The sequence below is a fragment of the Enhydra lutris genome, unplaced genomic scaffold (genome assembly GCF_002288905.1).
Source record: "Enhydra lutris kenyoni isolate GAN:26980312 unplaced genomic scaffold, ASM228890v2 scaffoldscaffold8, whole genome shotgun sequence".
NCBI classification, from domain to species: Eukaryota; Metazoa; Chordata; class Mammalia; order Carnivora; family Mustelidae; genus Enhydra; species Enhydra lutris.
The window spans coordinates 14,016,899-14,038,858 of NW_019154092.1; the positions used below are offsets into that span (position 1 = coordinate 14,016,899).

At 33.6% G+C, this 21,960-nt stretch overlaps 1 protein-coding gene across 2 annotated transcripts in view; it reads right to left on the reverse strand.

Moving 5' to 3' along the window:
* Positions 1-21,960, reverse strand: part of LOC111142431 (structural maintenance of chromosomes flexible hinge domain containing 1) — a 163,703-nt gene that overhangs the window by 95,497 nt on the left and 46,246 nt on the right. For both annotated transcript variants that reach the window (XM_022495550.1, XM_022495551.1), the window contains 11 exons: positions 21,719-21,902; positions 20,223-20,417; positions 18,361-18,474; positions 17,675-17,781; positions 16,608-16,690; positions 16,324-16,437; positions 12,248-12,325; positions 12,049-12,168; positions 8,696-8,840; positions 3,401-3,497; positions 1,970-2,042 (listed from right to left, as the gene is read on the reverse strand). In XM_022495550.1, the coding sequence (XP_022351258.1) occupies positions 1,970-2,042; positions 3,401-3,497; positions 8,696-8,840; positions 12,049-12,168; positions 12,248-12,325; positions 16,324-16,437; positions 16,608-16,690; positions 17,675-17,781; positions 18,361-18,474; positions 20,223-20,417; positions 21,719-21,902 (1,310 nt within the window). The remainder of the gene's footprint in view (positions 1-1,969; positions 2,043-3,400; positions 3,498-8,695; positions 8,841-12,048; positions 12,169-12,247; positions 12,326-16,323; positions 16,438-16,607; positions 16,691-17,674; positions 17,782-18,360; positions 18,475-20,222; positions 20,418-21,718; positions 21,903-21,960) is intronic.

Genomic DNA, 21,960 nt, shown 5'->3' on the forward strand with positions numbered 1-21,960 from the left:
TACTTGTTTGATTGCCCACAACTTTGATGTTATAAGCCCAAGTTTCCTTTAAGATTAATCAGAGTTCACACTTTTATAGCAAGTTGACTTGACGTGCTCTAAAAGCACTGATAATTTTAAATACAATTTTTGCTAAAAATTCACAAAGAACAGTTACTGAAAACACTTTACAGTAACATTAGTTACTTTTTATTTTTTATTATATTCCAAGCAACATTTTTTGAATGAATAATTGGTTTTTAATGCATTAGTTTCATATATATATATATATATATATATATATATATATGTAGAAAACAAAATGTAAAGTTACAAATCATTGTTACAATATTAACTTTTTTTATGTTAAGTTTTAAGCACTATCTTTATAATCTTCACAATGATCTTAATGAAGAGGGTAATATTATTATCCTCATTTGGTAAATGAGGAAACTGGAATCCAGAGAGATTAAGCTACTTGCCCAGGTTACATGACTCGGAAGCGGCAGGTTCAGGTTAATGTCCTGAGAAATCTGAAACTTCTTGACCATTATCATTATACCATGCTACCTCCTACTTTACAATTTTCATTCTCAAATTCAAAACAATGTCAAACTACCTGGTTATTAAGAATTTCACTACTCAAATCTGTACCTTTTAGCTAACCTCTAAAATAAAAGCATTGTTTTTTACTATGTAACAATTTTTTTTAGTAAGTTTGCTTCTCTATGTGTTTAAGTATGTATGTAAGTAATCTCTACAATCAACTGGGGGCTCAAACTCATGACCCCAAGATAAAGAACCACATGCTCTTCTAACTCAGCCATCCAGGTGCCCTAATAATTTTATTTGTATACTTCAACCAATGTGCTAATTTTGACATCTTTATCATTTTGTGCTTGAGGGAAACCAAAACAACTTGAATTTGTGAAAGGACATAGCTAGTATGTTTCTTTTCATTTAAAAACAGTATAAAAGGTCATATGTGGACAAAGGTATGATTATAGTATTATTAATAACAGAGCCAAAAGTGACCAACACTGTTGTATTTTACAAGTACATGCAGTTATCACTTTGCACAGTACTATGTTAACGAGAACTCATGCATATTGGAACTGTGTTCTCCTCCATTCAGTTACCACAGAATCTTGCAAAGTGAGGGTTTGCTTATATTAACTCATTCAATCCTCACAACAACTGTGAGAAAGTAGATATTATTTCATTGTACACATGAGGAAACAGAGGTATAGGACAAGTTTACCTAGCTCTTAAGTGTCAGAGCTTACATTCAAACCCAAAAGACAGAATATCAGAGTGTATTCTTTGAACTTGTATGACAGACTGCCTCTCTTAATTAGCCAGAATTTCCTACGCCATGTTACTTTAATGTAACTTCATTACGAAGTTGATAAGTCATTATCAAGTTAACAACATAAATGCATGAGAAACTTTTAAGATGTGAAACATTTAGTTATACCAGAGAAGACAGTTATACCAGTTCTAATATAAGGCAAATTAGTGTATCTCTCTTTTTTTTTTTTTTTTAAAGATTTTATTTATTTGACAGACAGAGACCACAAGGAGGCAGAGGGCCAGGCAGAGAGAGAGAGCGGGGGAAGCAGGCTCCCCGCTGAGCAGAGAGCCCGATGCGGGGCTCGATCCCAGGACGTGGAGATCATGACCTGAGCCGAAGGCAGTGGCTTAACCCACTGAGCCACCCAGGCGCCCAAATTAGTGTATCTCTTAAGAGTTATTCCCAAATACATTCTCAACATTCATATTTTTCTCCCAATTATTTTAGAACTTCACTAATGTCTTCCTATATATTTTCCTGTTTTTTTCAATCAGTCATTTGTCAGTGCTTTATTTGACATTCAAATGTATTTTCAAGACTTATACCATAACCAAGCCAAAAAATACTTAATTTTATATTTTATAATAAGAATATTATTTTATAGGTAAATATTAGGAATAGTTCTTAAAATATTACCTGGTAGTAATCTAATTTTTAAAATCTGTGTGTCTTCTTTTAAGCCCGGCAGAATAACCTTCAAATTAAAATTCTGTTGGAAAAAATTATGTTAATTAAATCCAAGTCCTAAATACCTCAGTCATTTAACAACTCAATTCTGATTTATTTTTGCTTTTCATTTACATAACATTGAAGAAATCTATTCAGTAAATTTATACTGAGAAACAGGATCATTGATGTAAGAGATATAGATGAAAAAAATGACTCCTATTGCTTCTTTACAGATAATAGCCTCTTCAAATTCAAAAAGAATAACCTCTGAATAATCAGAATCAAGATGGGCATTATAAAAAATATGGCAAATAGTGAAGCATAAAATACCAAAAATCTAGAAATCTCTAAATGCACTGTGTGTGGTATTCTGGATTTGATCCTGGAATAGAAAACTAATTAGAAAAAAACTGGTGAAATGTGAATAAAGTCCATAGTATTGTTAATAGTATTGTACCAATGTTAATTTCTTACTTTGGATAAATACTAGGTAGTTATATAAAATATTAAGAGAGGAAGCTGTGTACAGAATATATGCAAACTCTCAATACTATCTACCTTTCCAACTCTTCTATAAATATAAAGTTACTTCAAGAAAGTTTTTTTTTTTAAATCTAGAAATCATTTTAGATTTTTAGTAAGCTTATACTACTAAAGTCAAATTTTCCTGAATTTCCAGTTCTTTTTCCAGGAAACTCTGAATTCAGAAAGATGTACAGAACTTGACTTTTAAATTGATTTCATTGTACAATGCAGTGCAATATAGAGTACTTAAACTCACATGCTCTATTTTTAGTTAAATAACATTTTGATACAAGAATTTTGAATATATCTTATAGGTTAATGGTGCAGTGAAGAAAAGTTATATGTTACTTGTTATTTGTCATAATATTCCCTTTAGTCATGTAAATCTACTAGCTACTTTATATACCTGATTGAAAATCACCTTATTGGAATTTATATTTTTACCTTTGCTAACTTCATCCCCCAAAACACTTTCCTTCATCCAAATACCAAACCCTGTATGTTCATAAATGTGAGCTAAAGTTTCTCATACTTTTGTGTTCTAAAAACAATATTCAAAAATTTTTAAAAGTTGGAGAAAAAAAAGAAACCTAGTACTGGGTAACTGCTGTTAAATGACTCTGAATATGAAAAGCCTAGAATGAAGATGAAGACACTTAAAAAATATTTAATTTAGAAATGTTACACAGTCGCGAACATGCTAGTATCCCCTAGATATTTAAAATAAGTTTAGTGACATGATCCTGATTAATGAACCCCAACCCCATATTGTCATCCTGGTACAAAAATACGTCATCCAATTTTAAATTATCCATTTCATTTTTACCATACAGGAAGTAAGCATGTATTAAAACATTTATGTACAATGCTCACCTTGCCCTGACAAGAGTTTACAAGGCCCTTAGCTGTAACACCTCGAATCACACAATTCGGTCCTTTGGTTATTTCTTCATAATGTAAAGATATACCACTGGAAAAAACAAATTATTTTTTAACTTTTTCCTTCATTACCTATAAATAAGTTGCAAATGTGTTACCTTCTCATATGCCATTCTCATGTTTAATTCATTTTTCTAATAAGATAGTATTTTAAAAAAAGAGAATAAATAATTCAATAGGAGCAAATTCCCAAGAACTTCTTTTACAAAGAAAAATGATCCATAAGTGATAGCACTGCGCCAAACACTGTAAATGATAAATTTAAAATGTAAAGCTTCAATTATTAAATAAGATACAAGGCAGGAAATAATAAAATGCTAGACCATGTATACAGTTCAAGAAAAGGAAACATCCAAATAGGCCAGGTTTAGGGAGATCTTCAGACTTCGCCACGTTTTTTTTTTTTTTTTTTTTGTTTTTTTTTTTTCAAATCTTTCATCCAGTAAGATATTAGAGAGTTTCTGACACTTATTAAACTGAAAAGCAATTTTATTAAAGTCCAAAAAATCAAGTACAGCCTTATGATATAAACTCATTAGAATATACACTAAGATTCCCTAATCTATTATCATGAGCAATTTCATTCCTAAATAGCCTTTGACTACATGTAGGTCATTACAGTGTAAACATTTTACCCCTGTCAAGGAGTAAGATGAGTAGGAATAAAAGTAAAAGATACACTATGGGGGAGAAAAAGCCAAATTTTTCTGAAGAATGGAATTTAAGTATTTGTAGGTATTATATGAATAAGTCATAAAAATTAAACAGCATGCCTTGTTTGAAAAAAGCTATGAATGATGTGTAAGATCAAACAGAATCCCTGGGGAAAATGGACATTAAACACACACATCTGCTTTCACTATCTCTTACATCTCTAATTTAAGAACAAATGGATTTCTTTCATTTACTATTAAAGGCTAAGAAACAGAAGGAAAGGAAAAAGAGACAAGGACAACAAAACTTATCTGCTAGAAAACAGGACTTAGTAGTCTGCCAAGAAAACTGAACCCTAAAACAGGAAAGGAAAAAGCTGGAAATCAATCTATGGCCCAGAATTCCTATGCACCTCTCTGGCACTGGTGCTATTACATGCCTCTAGAAGTAGGGGCAAACAGAAAGGTGGAAAATAAGAATAATGAAAATCTGGATCCCCAGATCTCCCCTCTTGGCCTCTGGCAGCTGACTAGAAGATTAATCTCTGAAAAGGCTAAAGCAGAGAAAATCCAAACCAGGGAGTAGCAGATAAATTTAAAGACAGGGTAAAATCCTAAAAAGAATAGAAGGGATAATCTCAAATGAATGCATATGGATGCTGAGACCTTCTCAGCCCTATTTCCACCCCAACCTTGCTCCTGGACTGACTAGGAACCTGGACTGCCAAACTGTTCCCCATCAGGCAAGAAAATAAAATTATTTCCGAATAAATATTGGAGAAAACTGCCTAGCCCAAGAAAAAAGACCCTCCAATAAAGCATTACAGACATATATCATCCTGCAGTGGAGTTCAGCCAACAACTTCTCCCACACTCTGAGTTTCCTTATCTGCATATTAGCCATTCAGTTATCAGCAGATGACCAAAAATTACCAGGTTTCTGAAGAGACAAAAAAAAAACCCCCCCAAAAAAACCTAACAAACAAAAAGCATCTAAATTGGAGAAATAAAAATTTCCTGTGCATGTAAACTTTAAAAATACAAAACAAAACACAAAAAACTACCACTTATCAGTGAAAAAATGTATTACACATTCATAAAACAAGAACAAGATCTACAAAAAAAAGTTGAGAAAACCAAGAAAAACACTTGGATATTAAAAACAAAGCAGTGAGGAGAGATGCCTGGGTGGCTCAGTCAATTCAGCGACTGCCTTCAGCTCAGGTCAGGGCCCCAGGGTCCAGGGATTGAGCTCCCCATAAGGCTCCTTGCTCAGCAGGGAGCCTGCTTCTCCCTCTGCCTGCCGCTCCCCCTGCTCATGTGCACTCTTGCTCTCTGACAAATAAATAAATAAAATCTTAAAAAAAAAGAGCAGCAAGGAAAAACTCAATGGAAAGGTTGTAAAGATAAAGCTGAAAATCTGTCAGAAAGGAAAGCAGGAACACAAAAAGAAAAACAGAAAAATTAGGAAAATCAAAGAAGCACTTCAGAAGGTTCAGTGCCAAAAAATAAGGATCTCAGGAAGGGCAAACAGTGATGGTGGAAAGTAGAGAATAAAATACTTCAAATAAAGTAGAGATCTATGCAAAGATTTATTACTATAAAATTTTGCATGCTGAGAATTAAAAGTAGATCCTATAAACTTCAGAGAGAAAACACAAAAATGAAAATTAATGAAAGTGATCTTAAATTTATCAGAAGTAGAAGCTGAAAAAGCAAAAATGGAGCAATGCATTCGTAATTTTGAAGAAAGCAAAAATGGAACAATGCTTTCATAATTTTGAGGAAAATAGTGTTCAACTTTCAATTCAATCAAGTAGAACTGAGGCATTTTTGGAGCAATAACTTTCTCTCACATGGACTCCTTCATAGGAACCTAGTCAAGGATGTGTTCAGCAAAAGGAGAGGAACGTGGGATTCTTTCAAAAAACTGGAGAGCCATGAAAAGTTAAATGCCAAATAAAATACACCACATAACAGACTCACAATTAAGGAATATTTCTTTAGGGCCCTGAGAGCCATATCTCTGCATTGTAATCATCAAAAAATGTACAGCCCACGGGGGGTCTGGGTGGCTCAGTGGGTTAAAGCCTCTGCCTTCAGCTCAGGTCATGATCCCAGGGTCCTGGGATCGAGCCCCACATCGGGCTCTCTGCTCAGCAGGGAGCCTGCTTCCTCCTCTCTCTGACTGCCTCTCTGCCTACTTGTAATCTCTGTCTGTCAAATAAATAAATAAATAAAAATCTTTTAAAAATTAAAAAAAGTACAGCCCTATCTCCTAGTTTCCTGGGCCTAACTTCCAGTTGGCTGACTCCAAATTGCAAATCCCGCAAGCAGTGATAATGATACTTAGCCATTTTATCTTTCAAAATGAATGTAATGAGTGCTAGCCATTTATCTATATAGAGGAGTAAGATTTCCTTCAGTCTTTGCAGTCTCTGTATTAGATTGCCCATGATAATCACATTCTGGTTTAAGGTTTAGTCAATAGTAAAACTGTTTTCTTTCTCTTAAATTCTGAAGAAGTTTTTGAAGTTCAGGGCAGGTTTTGTTTTTATTTCCCTAACACAAAAGACAGAGGGAATCCCCAGGATGACGGTGAAGAAAGATCACACAGAATGCCAACTACAACAACCAAAAACAAAACAAACAAACAGAAAAATCAGTACAAACTGTAGCACATCACAAGCTCCAAGGGAGAGGTTTCCAAAAATATGAAACTGATAGATTATCTATGCACTCAAAACATCTTGAGAAGAGACCAATTTGGCAGAGAGTTTACAGGTTAATTTGTCATAAACTTAGCAAAAAAAAGTGTAGTAGCAACAAAGTTATATAATAAAGCAACTAGTATTTATATAACTGCAATATAGCAAGCTCTAAATACTGACCAACCCACAATATAACTTTTATCAAGGAACAGAGGAACAGGAAGGAAGCTTACTTGCAACAGAAGTGGTATTAAGAGAATATGTAATTGTCTATAACCATTAAGTCAAGAGATAACACCTAAAACTGAAGAATGAAGAAACAGCAATGTAAAATTTAGATATATGGCAATAGTTACCAGTAGATTCAAGTAAAAAAGTCGAAAGGGGTTCTCTGAGAAGTGGACTGTAGGTGGGGTACAGAGGGCAGAAGGAGGAGAAACTTTTTTTAAAATAAGCCTTACCAAGCTACTTGATTCTTTAAAGCTTCATGCATGAATAATTTTTTTAAATTCACATAACACTGATAAACAAAAACAAAAACAACAAAAACCCCACTAAGAAAATGGTCTTTGTTGAAGACAAATTCACATGGCCATGCCACCAGGATTATTTTTAATTAAGTTCAAAACCCGAAATATAAACATGTATGTGTGACAGACACTTCTCCTGTAAGAATATCCTATCAAGGATAGGATGATGGAGTTATAATCAATAATAGGTGTCATATAATGCACTAATATTTTTCCACTTGTGACTAGAAGGATTACTTCTAGGGTTTTATTTTTAAACAAACACATTAAAGTGTTCAACTCTTGCATTACTCTTTAATATTCAAATGTATGCAACAGGTCAAAAGATAATCACTTTTTACACCTTAAGAGAACATAGAACTAAAAAACTCATTTTGAATTTTTTATAACTATATATTATTTTTCAAGAACTTAACCATGCTACAAATCTAACCACTAAAGTATCTCACTAATCTGTGAGCTTCTAGAAGACAAATACTATGTTCTTATTCACTTCTATATGTCTAGCTAGCAAATGCCTGGAATACAGCACATGCTCAATGATTAAGAGTGAACAATTACAATTGTTAGATTGTTGGACAGACCCTTTAAAAAAGAAAAAAAAGTGAGCAATTACAACATAAGGGGGAAAAAGTATATAGATACAACAGAAGAAAACATACATAAAAAGTGGGCTCAAAATGACCAATTTGGCAGCTAATGCAAAAAAGAAACACTTAGCATTCATGCTCTTGAGAATGAGCAAGAATTTCCCCCAAGGCACCTTAAAAAAATTAAGGGGGAAATAGTGAACATCCTCAATCAAATCACCGGACACACTGTTAAGTTTCTCAGAGTTATTTCTTAACATAAGCCAATCACAATACTCTAAAGAACTATTAAATAAAGGTAAATTCTATGGAAAGACCCAAACTTTCATGGAAATCATAAACTTTATTGTTATGGTTTTAAAAACAAATAAAAATAAATTGTATTACCAGGTTTAAAACCTATTAGAGTGACCAGTACCACTAAGTTTAAGTAGCCATAACTTCATACAGTACTGCCAAAAAAAAAAAAAAAGAACCAGAGTAAGACAGAATTATCAGTCTCACCTTAACAACTTTCACAGTAAATTCAGTCAAAACATAAACTTTAGTGAAGCACTTTATATATGACACTATAGTCACAAAGCATAGCTCAGGCTAAATAAATCCCCCAGATATTATGAAATACACTAAACACTTTAAATGATACATGTGAAGTTAAACACATATAAATAATTTAAGCTAAAAAAAGAAGACTGAATGCTCAGTAAATATGAAAAGTCACATATAGGTTGATCCTTCAAATTACCTTGCTTCAAAAACTGGCTGAATATCACTTCCTAGTTGACTAGTATGACCAAATTCATCCTGAAATTCCAGAGGGATATTGAATGGGACTCCAACACGAAAAGGAGGATCCATAAGACCAAATGAAAACTTCTCTGGTTTACCCTCTTAACAAAAAAAAAAAAAAAAAAAAAAAAAAGTAAACATGATAATCAAATTCATTATAGCTCAGAAACAGCCATATTTTATATACAGGAAACTAAACTATAATAAAGATGGCATTTTAAATCTTTAAAAAAACTATTATAAATCATATCTATAAGCCACCTGGGAAAAGTTAGATCTTTATTTCACTATTCATAAAAGAAAAACTCCAGAGGTAGAAAAATTTTTTTTTACATTATGAAATTATTAGAATAAAAAGTCTATAACATTATCACAGGAAAAACTAAGGCAAAACACAATATCACCCCGCCCCCACCTTATCTGTGATTAATTATAGTCCGGAGGCAGATGATCCTATTTCTGATATACTGTCAAAAGGTCAACAGTAGCCTAAAACTATGTTACCATTCCGAGGTCATTGACCTCACTTCATCTCACCACATAGGCATTTTATCACTTTGCAACATCACAAGAGTGATATAGTAATACAATAAGATATTTTAAGAAAGAAAAAGATTGTATATTGTTATAATTGTTCTATTTTATTGTTAATATCTTACTGTCCCTAATTTGTAAATTAAATTGCATTATAGGTATGCATATAGAAAGGAAAAACAGTATATATAGGATTTGGTACCATCTGCAGTTTCAAGAAAACCACTGGGAGTGGTCTTGTAACATATCCCCTGTATACAAGGTGGATTACTGTACTCAAGAGCTATGAAAGAATATATTTGATAAAATTTAAAATATCTTCTTGGTTAAAATACACAAAGTTAAAAGAGATGCTCCATCGGAGGAAATATGTACAACGTATGCAACAAGGGATTAAAATCCAGAATACATAAAAGCCTTCTATAAACCAGCTATTCTTAAAGCGTGGCCTCTAGTCAAACAGTTTCAGCCATCCCCTGAGAAATTGTTAAAAATGTGTATTCTAGGGCTCACTCAAACCCAGAAACTCTGGGAGTGATCCCCACAGACCAGTGTCTTAAAAAGCTCTCCAGGTGATTAAGATAGAAAGTCAAATTTGAGAGCCACAGCTTTAAACTATTAAAATGGGCACAGAAAATGAATAGGTTTTCACAGATGACATAGAGAGCCCAAGAAAGGTGGGAAGAGGTGCAAAATCTAATAATTGAATAATCTGACCACCACCCAAGATAAATACAGATGCTGGTCAGGAATGGGCACAAGGAAACCACAACTCTCATGGTCTGTTGGTGAGGATTCCCTGGTACAACCTTTTGGAAGAGCAAATATATTTAAAATGTTAAGGCACACACTTGTCACCTTGGCAATTCACTTTTTATCCATCCTAGAGAATTTCTAGCACATGTACACAAAGCAGCATAAAATTTTTCCATATAGAAACATGGTTTGTAATAGCCAAAAAACTGAAAATGATCGAAATGTACGTTAACAGAAATTGCTTCAGCTATAGCATGTCCATGCTATGTTATGTGTTCTTCAGCTATTAAAAGAATGTGGTGGGGCACTTGGTTGGATCAGTCGGTTAAGTGTCCAACTCATGATCTGCTCAGGTCTTGATCTCAGGGTCGTGAGATCCAGCCCCATGTCAGACTCCACGTTCAGTGCAATCTGCTTAAAATTCTGTTTCTTCCTCTGCTCCTTCCCCATTTGTGTTCTCTCTCGCACTTTCTCTCTAAAATAAATCTTCAAAAGAGAAAAGAGTTCCCTAGATCTCCACCCCTGATACACAAAACCAGTCAACTGCCTTCCTCAGCCCCAACAACAGAAGCGTATTTTCTGAGAAGGTGAGAGTAGGGCTAAGAATTGAGGGACAAAGCACTACTAAAAGTGTCACAGTTTGCTGAAAATACCAACTGAAAGATTATACAGTAGGTTGAGACCCTCAAGAGCCTTCCCCAGCTTGCTCCCAAAATGCTGGCAGCCAGGTGTTTACCCTCCTAGCAGAAGACAAGAAGGCTCTACTTTGGGGAATCTAGACAGCCTAAGAGAGAAAGTCTAAAAATTCCCATCATCATCCTAAATGAAATAAAAGCTTTCAAATGTCCTATGATAAATATAAGCAATTCACCAGTCATGTCATCTGCTATATAAAAAAAAAACCAACATGGAGGAAACAGACTATAAATAAAGTTTAAATGCTTCAAAAAAGACCACCACTATTACTAATAGCCTCATAGAATTATTAAAGATACTGAATTCATAAAGTAGGCAGAGAATGCTTTGAAAAGGGAACAGAGAATATAAAATGACAGCAGAAAGGAAAAATTCAATAGAAAGTGTAGTATGCTTTGCACAGTGGCAGTATCGTAGCCAATGAGGTTTATCCGAGGCGCGATTATTGCTAATTGAAAGTGTAGTAGCATGTCATGTTAAAGGAATCTCCCATAACACAGGAAAGTAAGAGATGGAAAATAGAAAAAAAAATATTACTGTACCAGTCAAGATGTCCACTGTCTTAATACAAAATGATGTAGAAAACAGTAGGAAATCAAAGTAATTCAAGAAAATTTCCTAGAACTTAAAATTTCAGAAAGTAGAACAACAACAACAAAAAGATTCTCCAAACAGCTGGGCATCAGGGAAGAGGGAAGAATGGGGTGAAGGTGGTGGGCAGAACAGCTCACACATGCAAAGGTCAGGAAACAGAATAGCTTTAGGTGTTACCAGCAGCAAGAGAAGAAAATGATGATGCCTTCAAAAATTTTAAAGAAATAGGATTATGAATTTGCAATGACATGGACAAAGTTACCGATTATTATGCTAAGCAAGATAAGTCAGAGAAAGACAAATACTGTATGATTTCACTCATGAGGAATCAAAGAAACAAAATAAACAGAGCAAAGGGGAAAAAAGAGACAAAGGCAAACCAAGACAGACACACAACTATAGAGAACAAACTGATGGTTACCAGAGGGGTGGGGGCAAGAGGACGGGTTAACTGGTAAGTAAGGAGTGCACTTGTGGTGAGCACCAGGTGATGTACAGAAGTGCTGAATCACTGTACTATACACCTGAAACTAATATTACACTACATATTAAAACTGTAATTTAAATAAAAACTTAAGAAATGTGATTATGAAGCAGAATCATAAAGCCATTGTAAGCTCATGATGATCACAACTGGCCAAACATATTTTATTGAATTACCTATCTATTCTCCCCTTATTTAAAATGCCACCTTCAGTATAATATGTAGGTATATAGTATTTCACTTACCTTTAACAGAAAATTTAATTGCTTTTGATGGTAGTGGTCTTCCTGCATAAGTGTCTGCATTACTTTCATTCAATACAACTTGTAATTTCAATGTATAATTCCCCAACTTCTGAATATTTTCTGGACAAATTAAGAAGAAATTAAAAATCAAGTCAACATAATACTGATATAATTTTTAACTTTCAAAATAGTAACTCACCCATTTTTTTAAACCAGTAAGGCCACTTTCCTCCATGTTGACTAATATGTGAAATGATTTCTTTATTTCCATTTGAAGCTTAATAAAAGAAAAAAGAAATATTTATACCTTGAGAAACTGAATATACAACATGAATATGAAATGTCACACTGGCATCAAATATCTTTATTTGTTGTACATTTTTAGAAATTGTTTTGAAACTTCATCAAAGGATTTAAAGCTATCCTATGCACAAGTGAATTGCATAATGAAAATTATTCACTTTGTTCATTAAAATTCCTTTATTTCAATTCTTAAAAATGTTTCCATAAATAAGATTCATTGGTACAAAATATTAGAGATAATTTTCTTTTGATATTTAAAATAATTTTCCTTAAGAGTTTCTAACACTAAAATATCAGCTTATTTATATAGAATTGCTAAGATCTAATGACCTATTGTTATGTGAAAGAAGGAATAAAAACACACATACATATAAAATATGCTACCTTTTTTGTAAGGAAGAGTAAGAAATAATATAAATATATTTGTTCCTGCTCAGCATTATAGCAAGAAACACAGGAAAGATAAGCCAAAAATGAATAAAATTACTACCCAAGCAGGGAGAAAGTAAACAGAGTAGAGGAATGACATAACTTCTCTGAAGGTTTATTTCTGACTTTGAAATTATATAAATGACTTAAAAATTGAAAAAGCAGAATTAAAATACAGCAATTCATAAACAAAACCAAAACATACATCAAGTCGCTGACAGAACCACATTAAAAAAGGATTATTTCAAGTGACTTTGTTTTTTATAACTATTTCTTTTAAAGAGAGGAAGAGGGAATTCAAACAGACTCCGCAATGAGTGGGGAGCTGAACATGGGGCACAATCCCATGACCCCAAGATCACGACCTGAGCTGAAACCAAGAGTCAGATATTTAACCAACTGTGTCACCCAGGCACCCCTTAAGTGACTTTATTTTTTTATTATCAATCAATAAATTCAGCACATCTGGATGATACAAGTCATGTTCATGGATTTTTTTTTAAAGATTTTATTTATTTATTTGACAGAGAGAGAGATCACAAGCAGGCAGAGAGGCCGGCAGAGAGAAAGGAGGAAGCAGGCTCCCTGCTGAGCAGAGAGTCTGATACGGGCTTGATCCCAGGACCTGAGATCATGACCTGAGCCGAAGGCAGAGGCCCCAACCCACTGAGCCACCGAGGCGCCCCATGTTTATGGATTATTAAGATGACAATAAATCCAACTGATCTACAGATGCAATATAATCCCTATCAAAACCCAATACCACTTTTTGCAGAAATAGGAAACTCAGTACTAAATGTACTTGGAATCTTAAGGGACACAAACAGTCAAAACAATTCTAAATAAGAAAAACAAAGTTAGAAAACTCACATTTCCTTTCAAAGTTTACTAGAGTTATAGTAATCCAAACAGTGCGTTACTGGCATAAGAAGAGATATACAGAGAGCCTAGAAATAAACCCCTGAATGTATGGTCAAATGTTTTTTGACAAGAATGCCTAGACTCTTCAATGGAGAAAGAACATGTTTCTGATTATTTGTGCTATGAAAACTGGATATCCACATGCAAAAGAAATTAATCTATATAAATTAAACTCAAAATGGATCAAAGAACTTAATGTAAGAGCTAAAATGATAAAACTAATCTTAGATTAAAAAAAAAAAAAGCTTCCTAACACTGGATTTGGCAATGACTTCTTGGATAGAATACCAAAGGCAAAGGCAACAAATGCAAAAAAAAAAAAATCAGGGGAACCTGGGTGGCTCAGTTGGTTGAGTGTCTGACTCTTGGTTTCAGCTCAGGTGGTGATCTCAGGGTCATGAGATCTATCGCTACATCAGACTATGCAGAGCCTGCTTGGGATTCTTTCCCTCTTCCTTTCCTCTCCCTCCCCTTCTGCCCCTGCCATATGTTCTCTCAAATTAAATCTTTAAAAAAATACACACACAGAAAAATTGGACTACATCAGAATTATATTTTCTGCATCAAAAAACACCAATAGGTGAGAAGGCAGTCCACAGAATGAAAAGAAAGTATGTCCAAATTATATAGTATCTGATAAGGATTACCCAAGTATAAAGAACACCTACAACTCAACAATAAAAAACAATCCAATTAAAAAGTGAGCAAAGGATCTGAATAGACATTTTTCCAAAAAAGATATAGAGATGATCAATAAGCACATAAAAAGATGCTCAATTTCACTCATTATTAATGGAATGCAAATCAAAACCACAAAATATCACTTCACACCAATTAGGATGCCTTTTACCAAAAAAACCCCAGAATACATGTTGGCAAGGATGTGAAGATACTGAAACACCTGTGAATTGCTGCCAGGGATGTAAAACTGTGCAGTCACTGTGAAAACCAGTTATGGAAGTTCCTCAAAAGGTTACACATTAGAATTACCATATGATCTAGCAACTCCACATCTGGGTATGTATCCAAAGGAATTGACATCAGGGACTCAAACAGATATTTGCATACCAATGTTCACAGTGGCATTATTCACAATACCTACTAAAATAAAAGCAACCCAAGTGTCCATCAATGAATAAATGGAAACAAAATATGGTACATACATAAACTAGAATGTGATTTCATGTATTTTACTAGGATACCTAAAATAGTCATATTCATAGAGACAGAAAGTAGAACAATGATTACCAGGATATTGTGGGGAAGGAGTGATGGGGAGTTATTACTACTGAGTTTTAGTCTGGGATGATAAAAAAAGTTCTGGAGATGGGCAGTACTTAACGGTTGCACAACAGTATAAATGTATTTAATGCCAATGAACGTATATCTTACAATGGTTAAAATGATAAACTTATGTTATATATATTTTAACATAATAAAAAGTATTTTTGATTGGAAAAAAAACTATGAGGTGGGGGAGGCAGAAGAGTCAGAGTCACAGAGAGACTGGAGAATGCTACACTACTGACTTTGAAGATGGAGAAATGGGCCACAAGCCAAGAATATAGATTCTAGAATGTGGAAGAGGAAAGGCTGCCCTAAAGCCTCCAGAAGGAATACAATCCGGCTGACACTTTTTTTTTTTAATTTAATTTTATTTATTTATTTGACAGAAAGAGAGAGAGAGAGAGCCCAAGCAGGGGGAGCAGGAGGGGGGGGGAGCCCAACTGCAGGGCTCAATCCCAGCACCCTGGGATCATGACCTGAGTTGAAAGCAGATACCCAACCGAATGACCAAGGCGCCCCCATCAATACTACTGCCACTCTGATTTTAGTCAATGAAACCCATCCTGGATGTATGATCTACAGAGCTCTAATAAATATATGTTGTTCTAAGCTCCCCCCTCACCCATACACAAAGTTGGAGAAGTACAATGTAGAGAGTGACAGAGGCCAAAAAATACAAGTATATCAATAAATTAAGTTAGCCAAACAGCCAAGGCTGATACACCTAACAAATTTATACAAGGTATAAATGATCACTGACTAGTTTTTAAATGTTCGAAATAAACATACACTGAATAAAATATTGTGTCTTTAAAATTCATGGATGAGACACACAAGTATATAATGATAGAACAGACTATTAAACATAAGAAGTAAAAATACTTTTAGGCAGTCAAGACAAAAACAACAAAGAGGAAACAAACAAGACGATTCAAATTAGGGAAATACAAGATGAGCAATACCCAGTTCTCTTCCACCAGGCCTCTAATTTAAACCAAGTATTTCTAGCCTACAGGTTCAGAGCCATAGTTTTTTTTATTTATAGTATATTTTGGGGATTATCTAATCTGAATTCCTATCTAGTACAAATTCCTATAAAAATATACACCGTATCTTATTTTAGTCCACAGTTACCTACTTGGAAAAATTCAGACTAGAGTTTAAAAAAAAAAACAAACAGAAAAATCATTAAAAAATTAGTCATAACACATTTGAAATTCTGAACTTAAATCTACTGTGTCTATCAGATTGCTAAATCAATTATATGAAGATATTAAAACCTGTATTACACATTTAAGAACAATATTAAAGATCCAAATTAGTTTGCATACTTACAATGTAATATAACTTTGAGCTCAACCAGGAGTTTCTTTGACCCTCCATGACTTGTTCCTGGAAGCTTTTGCATTGCTTCCCCTTTTTTATTCAGTATTTCAATTCTTAATGCACCTATCAGTCCAAAATTTAAAATAAGAATGTCTTAGTTATACCCCCAAAAAAAGGGATGAGCCTGCTATGTCTGAATACTGCATTTTAATTTGTCATGGTCTTTTACAAATTAAATACATAAAGTACATCAAAAGCATTTTTCCATATTAAGGGGGGAAAAAAAAACATACCAATGGGGGTTCCAGCAGGTCTAATCTCATTTGGCAATAATTCGTCTCCTTCAGGCCAAGTTACTGACAATCTATCAGGGAGCCTATTATGAAACAAGCACATTAATGTTTCATGAACTATGTTAATTATGGTCTTAATGAGATAAAGAGAAGTCACTGGAAATTTGAATATTTATTTCTGATATATTTTGAAAGGTTAAAGCTAAACTTCTATATGTTAATAATCTATAAATTTTTTCCTCCCTAACTATTACTGTGGCTCCTGAAACAGTAATACAAAATCTCTTGGTGTTAAGAGTCAGGAATTGTCAGGATGTGTCCATTTTTTGGTGGTTTTCTGCTCTTTTATAATACAAGTTACCTTTGGAAGAGAAGATAAACTTTTAAGAATAGAAGAATTATTAGTGAGAGTCACTAAGAATCAAAATGACTGCATCATTAGCTATATCTGAGGTACAAACAGGGGTGCCTGAGCGAGCACCTGCCTTCAGCTTGGGTCGTGATCCCGGGGTCCAGGAATCGGGCCCCGCATCAGGCTCCCTGCTCAGCGGGAAGCCTACCTCACCTTCTCCCACTTCCCCTGCTTGTGTTCCCTTTCTCGCTATGTCTCTCTCTGTCAAATAAATAAATAAAACCTCAAAAAATAAAAGAGCAACAAAGAGTTTTGTTTTTCTACTTTCCTTTACTTCTCTTGTACTAATCCCCCCATCAATCTTTACCAATCTTACCTAACTAATCTTTACCTCTCAACAGTTACTACAATTTTCTTCTAGTTGTAGGTCAAACCAAGTTGTTTTCTAACATACCAGATTCATGGTGCCTCTAACAGTAACACTTTAGTTATAGAAAAAGGAGTAAATTTTATACAAAACAAATATAGGAATCTGTTTCACAACCAGAGCTCTCATTTTTTTTTAACAGCAAGAAGTTCATCACAATGTATAAATCTAAGACTACAAATGTCTAATTATGTGTCCATAACGACATATTCAAGAACAGTTAAAAGCACTACAATTCATTTTCTAGTTTCTTGTTATTCTTATCCTGCATTTTGAAATGTGAATTACCTTGCCATTTCATCTTCTACGTATTTTTTCACAGCTTTCTCAGCAACTGTCCTATCGAGCTTTGCAATTGGCACAGTTTTTATTTCATCATACAGTGCCTGAGGTTCCTGAAAAAAAAAAAAATTTACATCAACATTTCAAAAAAAGATTCAAATTTGGCTGCATAAAAACTTCTTTGGAAGAAACATATTATACCCTAATTCAGTATATATATCATAATAGCTATTATTACATTATACCACAGAGTATATTTCTATTTTTCATGTAACCTCCTTAGGCATAATTAAATATCATTCAAATATTAACAAGAACATGGGAGAAGGATAAAGCCCACTTTAGTTTTGGAGTTATTCACTCCTGAGAAAGAATTCTGGCTCCAATTTTTACTCCAACATGGATGAAATGTTTTTACAAATTTACAAATGCTTTACAAAATCACTTGGACAACTAGAAATAACATACACATGTTTGTTAAATGTTGGGCATCCAGATATTAAGCTTTATAGATTATTTAAAACACCAAATAAGAAACACCAAATAAAAATTCATGCTAACAATACTTTATCCAACAGTAAAAACCAAATGCTAGCAAAATATAAACTACAGTATCTTTATTTCAGCATTAAACAAAAGTAAGCAGTACCAAGAAACTTTCAACAAAAAATTTTCATTACTTGCTGTCTTACCATTGCAATCTGAACTTCTCCTCCTGTGGCATATACTTCTCCATCATGATCACCATAGAGAAAAAATTTTACTATGCTTCCATAAAAGAGAGGAAGTGTCTTGATTGTCTTGACCTAATATTTAGTTATTAGAAAAAAGGCTTTTAGTATTTACTAAAACAGGCTTAATATTAATAACTATCTCATAGAATTGTTTCATCCAAGGGAAAAACTCGGTATCTATCAGAAAAATTACTGAAAAAAGCATCCTAATATTCTAATAAAGTTATATTTATTTATATTTACTTATATAAGTTTTCCACTTACTCTTAACAAATCTCTGTAAAGACACAGTGGCTTCTTCATACAAAAATGTCATAGCTTTGCATGTTTTCTAAAAGGTCCATAAATCCTTCAAAGTTAATTATGAAAGCCAATATCCTTCAAACCCTTTCTCCCCACAAAATCTTGCTTTCCGACTATTGAATAGTAATTACAAACTCTGACAAATTCTTTCTTTTAAATTAACTGGCTTAAAGCTTGCCAATGGTATTTCCTTACTTGGCCTTAAGAATCTAAGAATAACTTTCATAGAAACTCCTGAGAAGGACTACCATAGTTCATACAAAAATCTACTTTCTCAGCTCATTTCTTAACTATTTCCTTCCACATACAACAGACTGCGGGACAATCCAACTTTACTACTGGCTGTTTTGCTGCACTTAACCTCTACCATTGTCTGTGCTCAGATTATGGTCTTTGAGAAAGCACCTTAACAACCATACAGAATTTGACAGAAGTGATCACTTCCTCTTCCTTGTAACTCTTCGCTTGACTTCAGGGATACCATATTCTCCTAGTTTCCTTGTATCTCATCAGTTTATCCATTCTATTTTCCTTTGCTGGCTCATCCTTTTCATTCTAATCACCCCCATATATTGGAAAAACCAGGCTCCAGTTACATACACTACCTCTCTGGTGATCACATCAAATTCCAAAGCTTTAAATATATGATGATGACTTGAATTTACAGAGTAAATGGATGCCCTTTGACCTTTGTAATATTTGTACAAGCATCCAAGTCTCTACCTCTTTCAAGGTCCTTACAAATGCACTTCTTGCCCAAAGAATTTAATGATTTGCTCTTCTCCCAGGCCCATCCAAAGTCAGAAAATCCTCTCTTCTCCCTCCAAACTGCCAAAGCAGTATTCATCTCTCTTTCCATAGCACTTATTCCCTTCTCATTTACTATTACTTATATTTAGGTTATGTCTGATTTTAGACTATCGTATCCCCAAGGATGAAGGACCTCTCCTAGATCTCTTCATTCTCCGTAATACGGTCAACAAGCAGACTTACAAGTGGCATATTCAATAAAAATTTAGTAAAAAAAAATTCATTACTTCATATCACATAAAAAAATTAAGATTCGGCATTTGAGTAAAGTTTAGTGCAAGAAAAAAATAAAAACCTTGCTAATTGAGACTTTGGGGGAACAAACAGTTTTCTAAAAACTACCATGCTAAATTATATAATTAAAATCAGTTTGTGGGGTGCCTGGGTGGCTCAGTGGGTTAAAGCCTCTGCTTTCGGCTCAGGTCATGATCCCAGGGTCCTGGGATCGAGCCCGGCATGGGCTCTCTGCTCAGCAGGAAGCCTGCTTTCCTTCTTCTCTCTCTGCCTGCCTCTCTGCCTACTTGTGATCTCTGTCTGTCAAATAAATTAAAAAAAAAAAAAAAAAAAAATCAGTTTGACCTTTTCATTCTTTTCTGGCTCCTGAGGAACCAAATACATGCATTATTTTGTTGTTAAATTCTAATACTAAATAATAATTTAGTTTTAAATTCTATTAAAAATTGAATCTAGAAATAAGTTAAACCTACCAGCTGTCCTGCTTTGTATATTTTTCCATCCCATTCTATTGCTGAGTATGTCGCCCAGGGGCCCTGCTTTTTAGAAGGAAGATCAGGACGTGTAATTACTCCTTTAAAAGATGTAAATTTTATTTGTTTGTCATACTTTTCATGACAGTCCTTCAGCCATAAAGCAAATTCTCTGTCAATTTTCATTCGCTGCTCCTGTAAAAAATTTATTTAATGTTCTATGAAATATAGCTACTAGTAAACAAATATAACCGCAAACACTGTCATTCATTCCTTTTTTTCCTCCCACATACCCCACCCTCAGAAAACCTAAAAAAAATTAAAACATGTTCCTGGAGCTTTTTCCCATATAATTTTAGATTTCTAACAGAAGCATTGCTAAGAAAGAAAATTTTTGCTATCATCTTTGGAACCAAGGTCTCAATGGTTACTACCAATAACAAAGATTTCCTTCCCTTGTATAAATGCTAGAATAAACCAAAAATGATGAACACTGGCTGCCTAGGAGAAAGAGAACTAGCTGGCTGGCTACGGGAAAGTGATAAGCGGAAGGCTCCTTGCTGTGAACCATACACATTCTCAACAAAGTGATAAAAATCTCTTTCCATTTATCAAGCACGAATATACATATATATAGTAAGCATATACAGTATATCTATAGTATGAAAATATCATTGGGGGAATGACTAGGGAGAAAAAAGCCTAAAAAGCTCCTTAAGAGGATGATAATGAAAAGAGAGTTGAGAAACACTACTGTACAAAACAAATTTTTCCTTTTAGTTACATATTATATATACATATTGCCTATTCAAGAAAATTAAAACATGAAATGAAAATGAAGTATTTTCTAATAATACATAAGAGAATGTGTTATTTCTTACTGTTCTTTGCCCTGTTGGGAGATAAGAGATTTATACTTAAGCATTAGTTGTTTAATGCCTGTCTTTCAAAGAATTAGTAAAGAAGAAAATCTTCAAACTACATGCTTTCATGGAAGATAATACATAAAGTTAAATTTATTTCTTCTTATATACCTTACTCTATTAATATACCATTTCCAAATAAAAATGGGACAAAATTAAAAATGATTTCACCTTAAATTTTTGTGACTTACAGTTGGAAAACCAGTATCTTAATCATTAAAAAAATTAAGCCTACCAAATTTTTATACTGCACTTCAATATATAGCTCTTGTAGTATATAATATTGTTCTCATATGCTCTCATCAAATTCACATGCTTCTGTAGCTTCTACTCACTGTCAAGGTCTTGATATTAAGATCTAAATAAAGATCTGTACATTTTATCCAAACACAGTCTAATCAGTTTGAAATTTTTGAGTAATGTCAACACATAAATGCTCATGAAAAAAATGTATATATCTTTCAATTTAATAAAAAGCATGTAAATTATCAGTACAAATTTATTACTTGTGACTTTCATTGTACCTAAAATAGATCATACGCAAATATTCAAGATTGATATTTAAAATCATACCTGTCCATTTAAAATCCTTGTAAAAAGCGTGTTCTTATCTTTCAATTTTAGCTCAAGATCCATAAAAGTCAGTTTATTTGTGCTGACCTGGAATTTGTCATTAGTGAATAATGCACCAGATATTCTATTATAACATTCAATTGGTGAAAGCCCTCTCTTCTTTGGAGGAGTACACCAGTCAAAGCTTGAACAGAACAAAATATTAATATTATAATTGGTAAAAATTAGATTTATAAAACAAT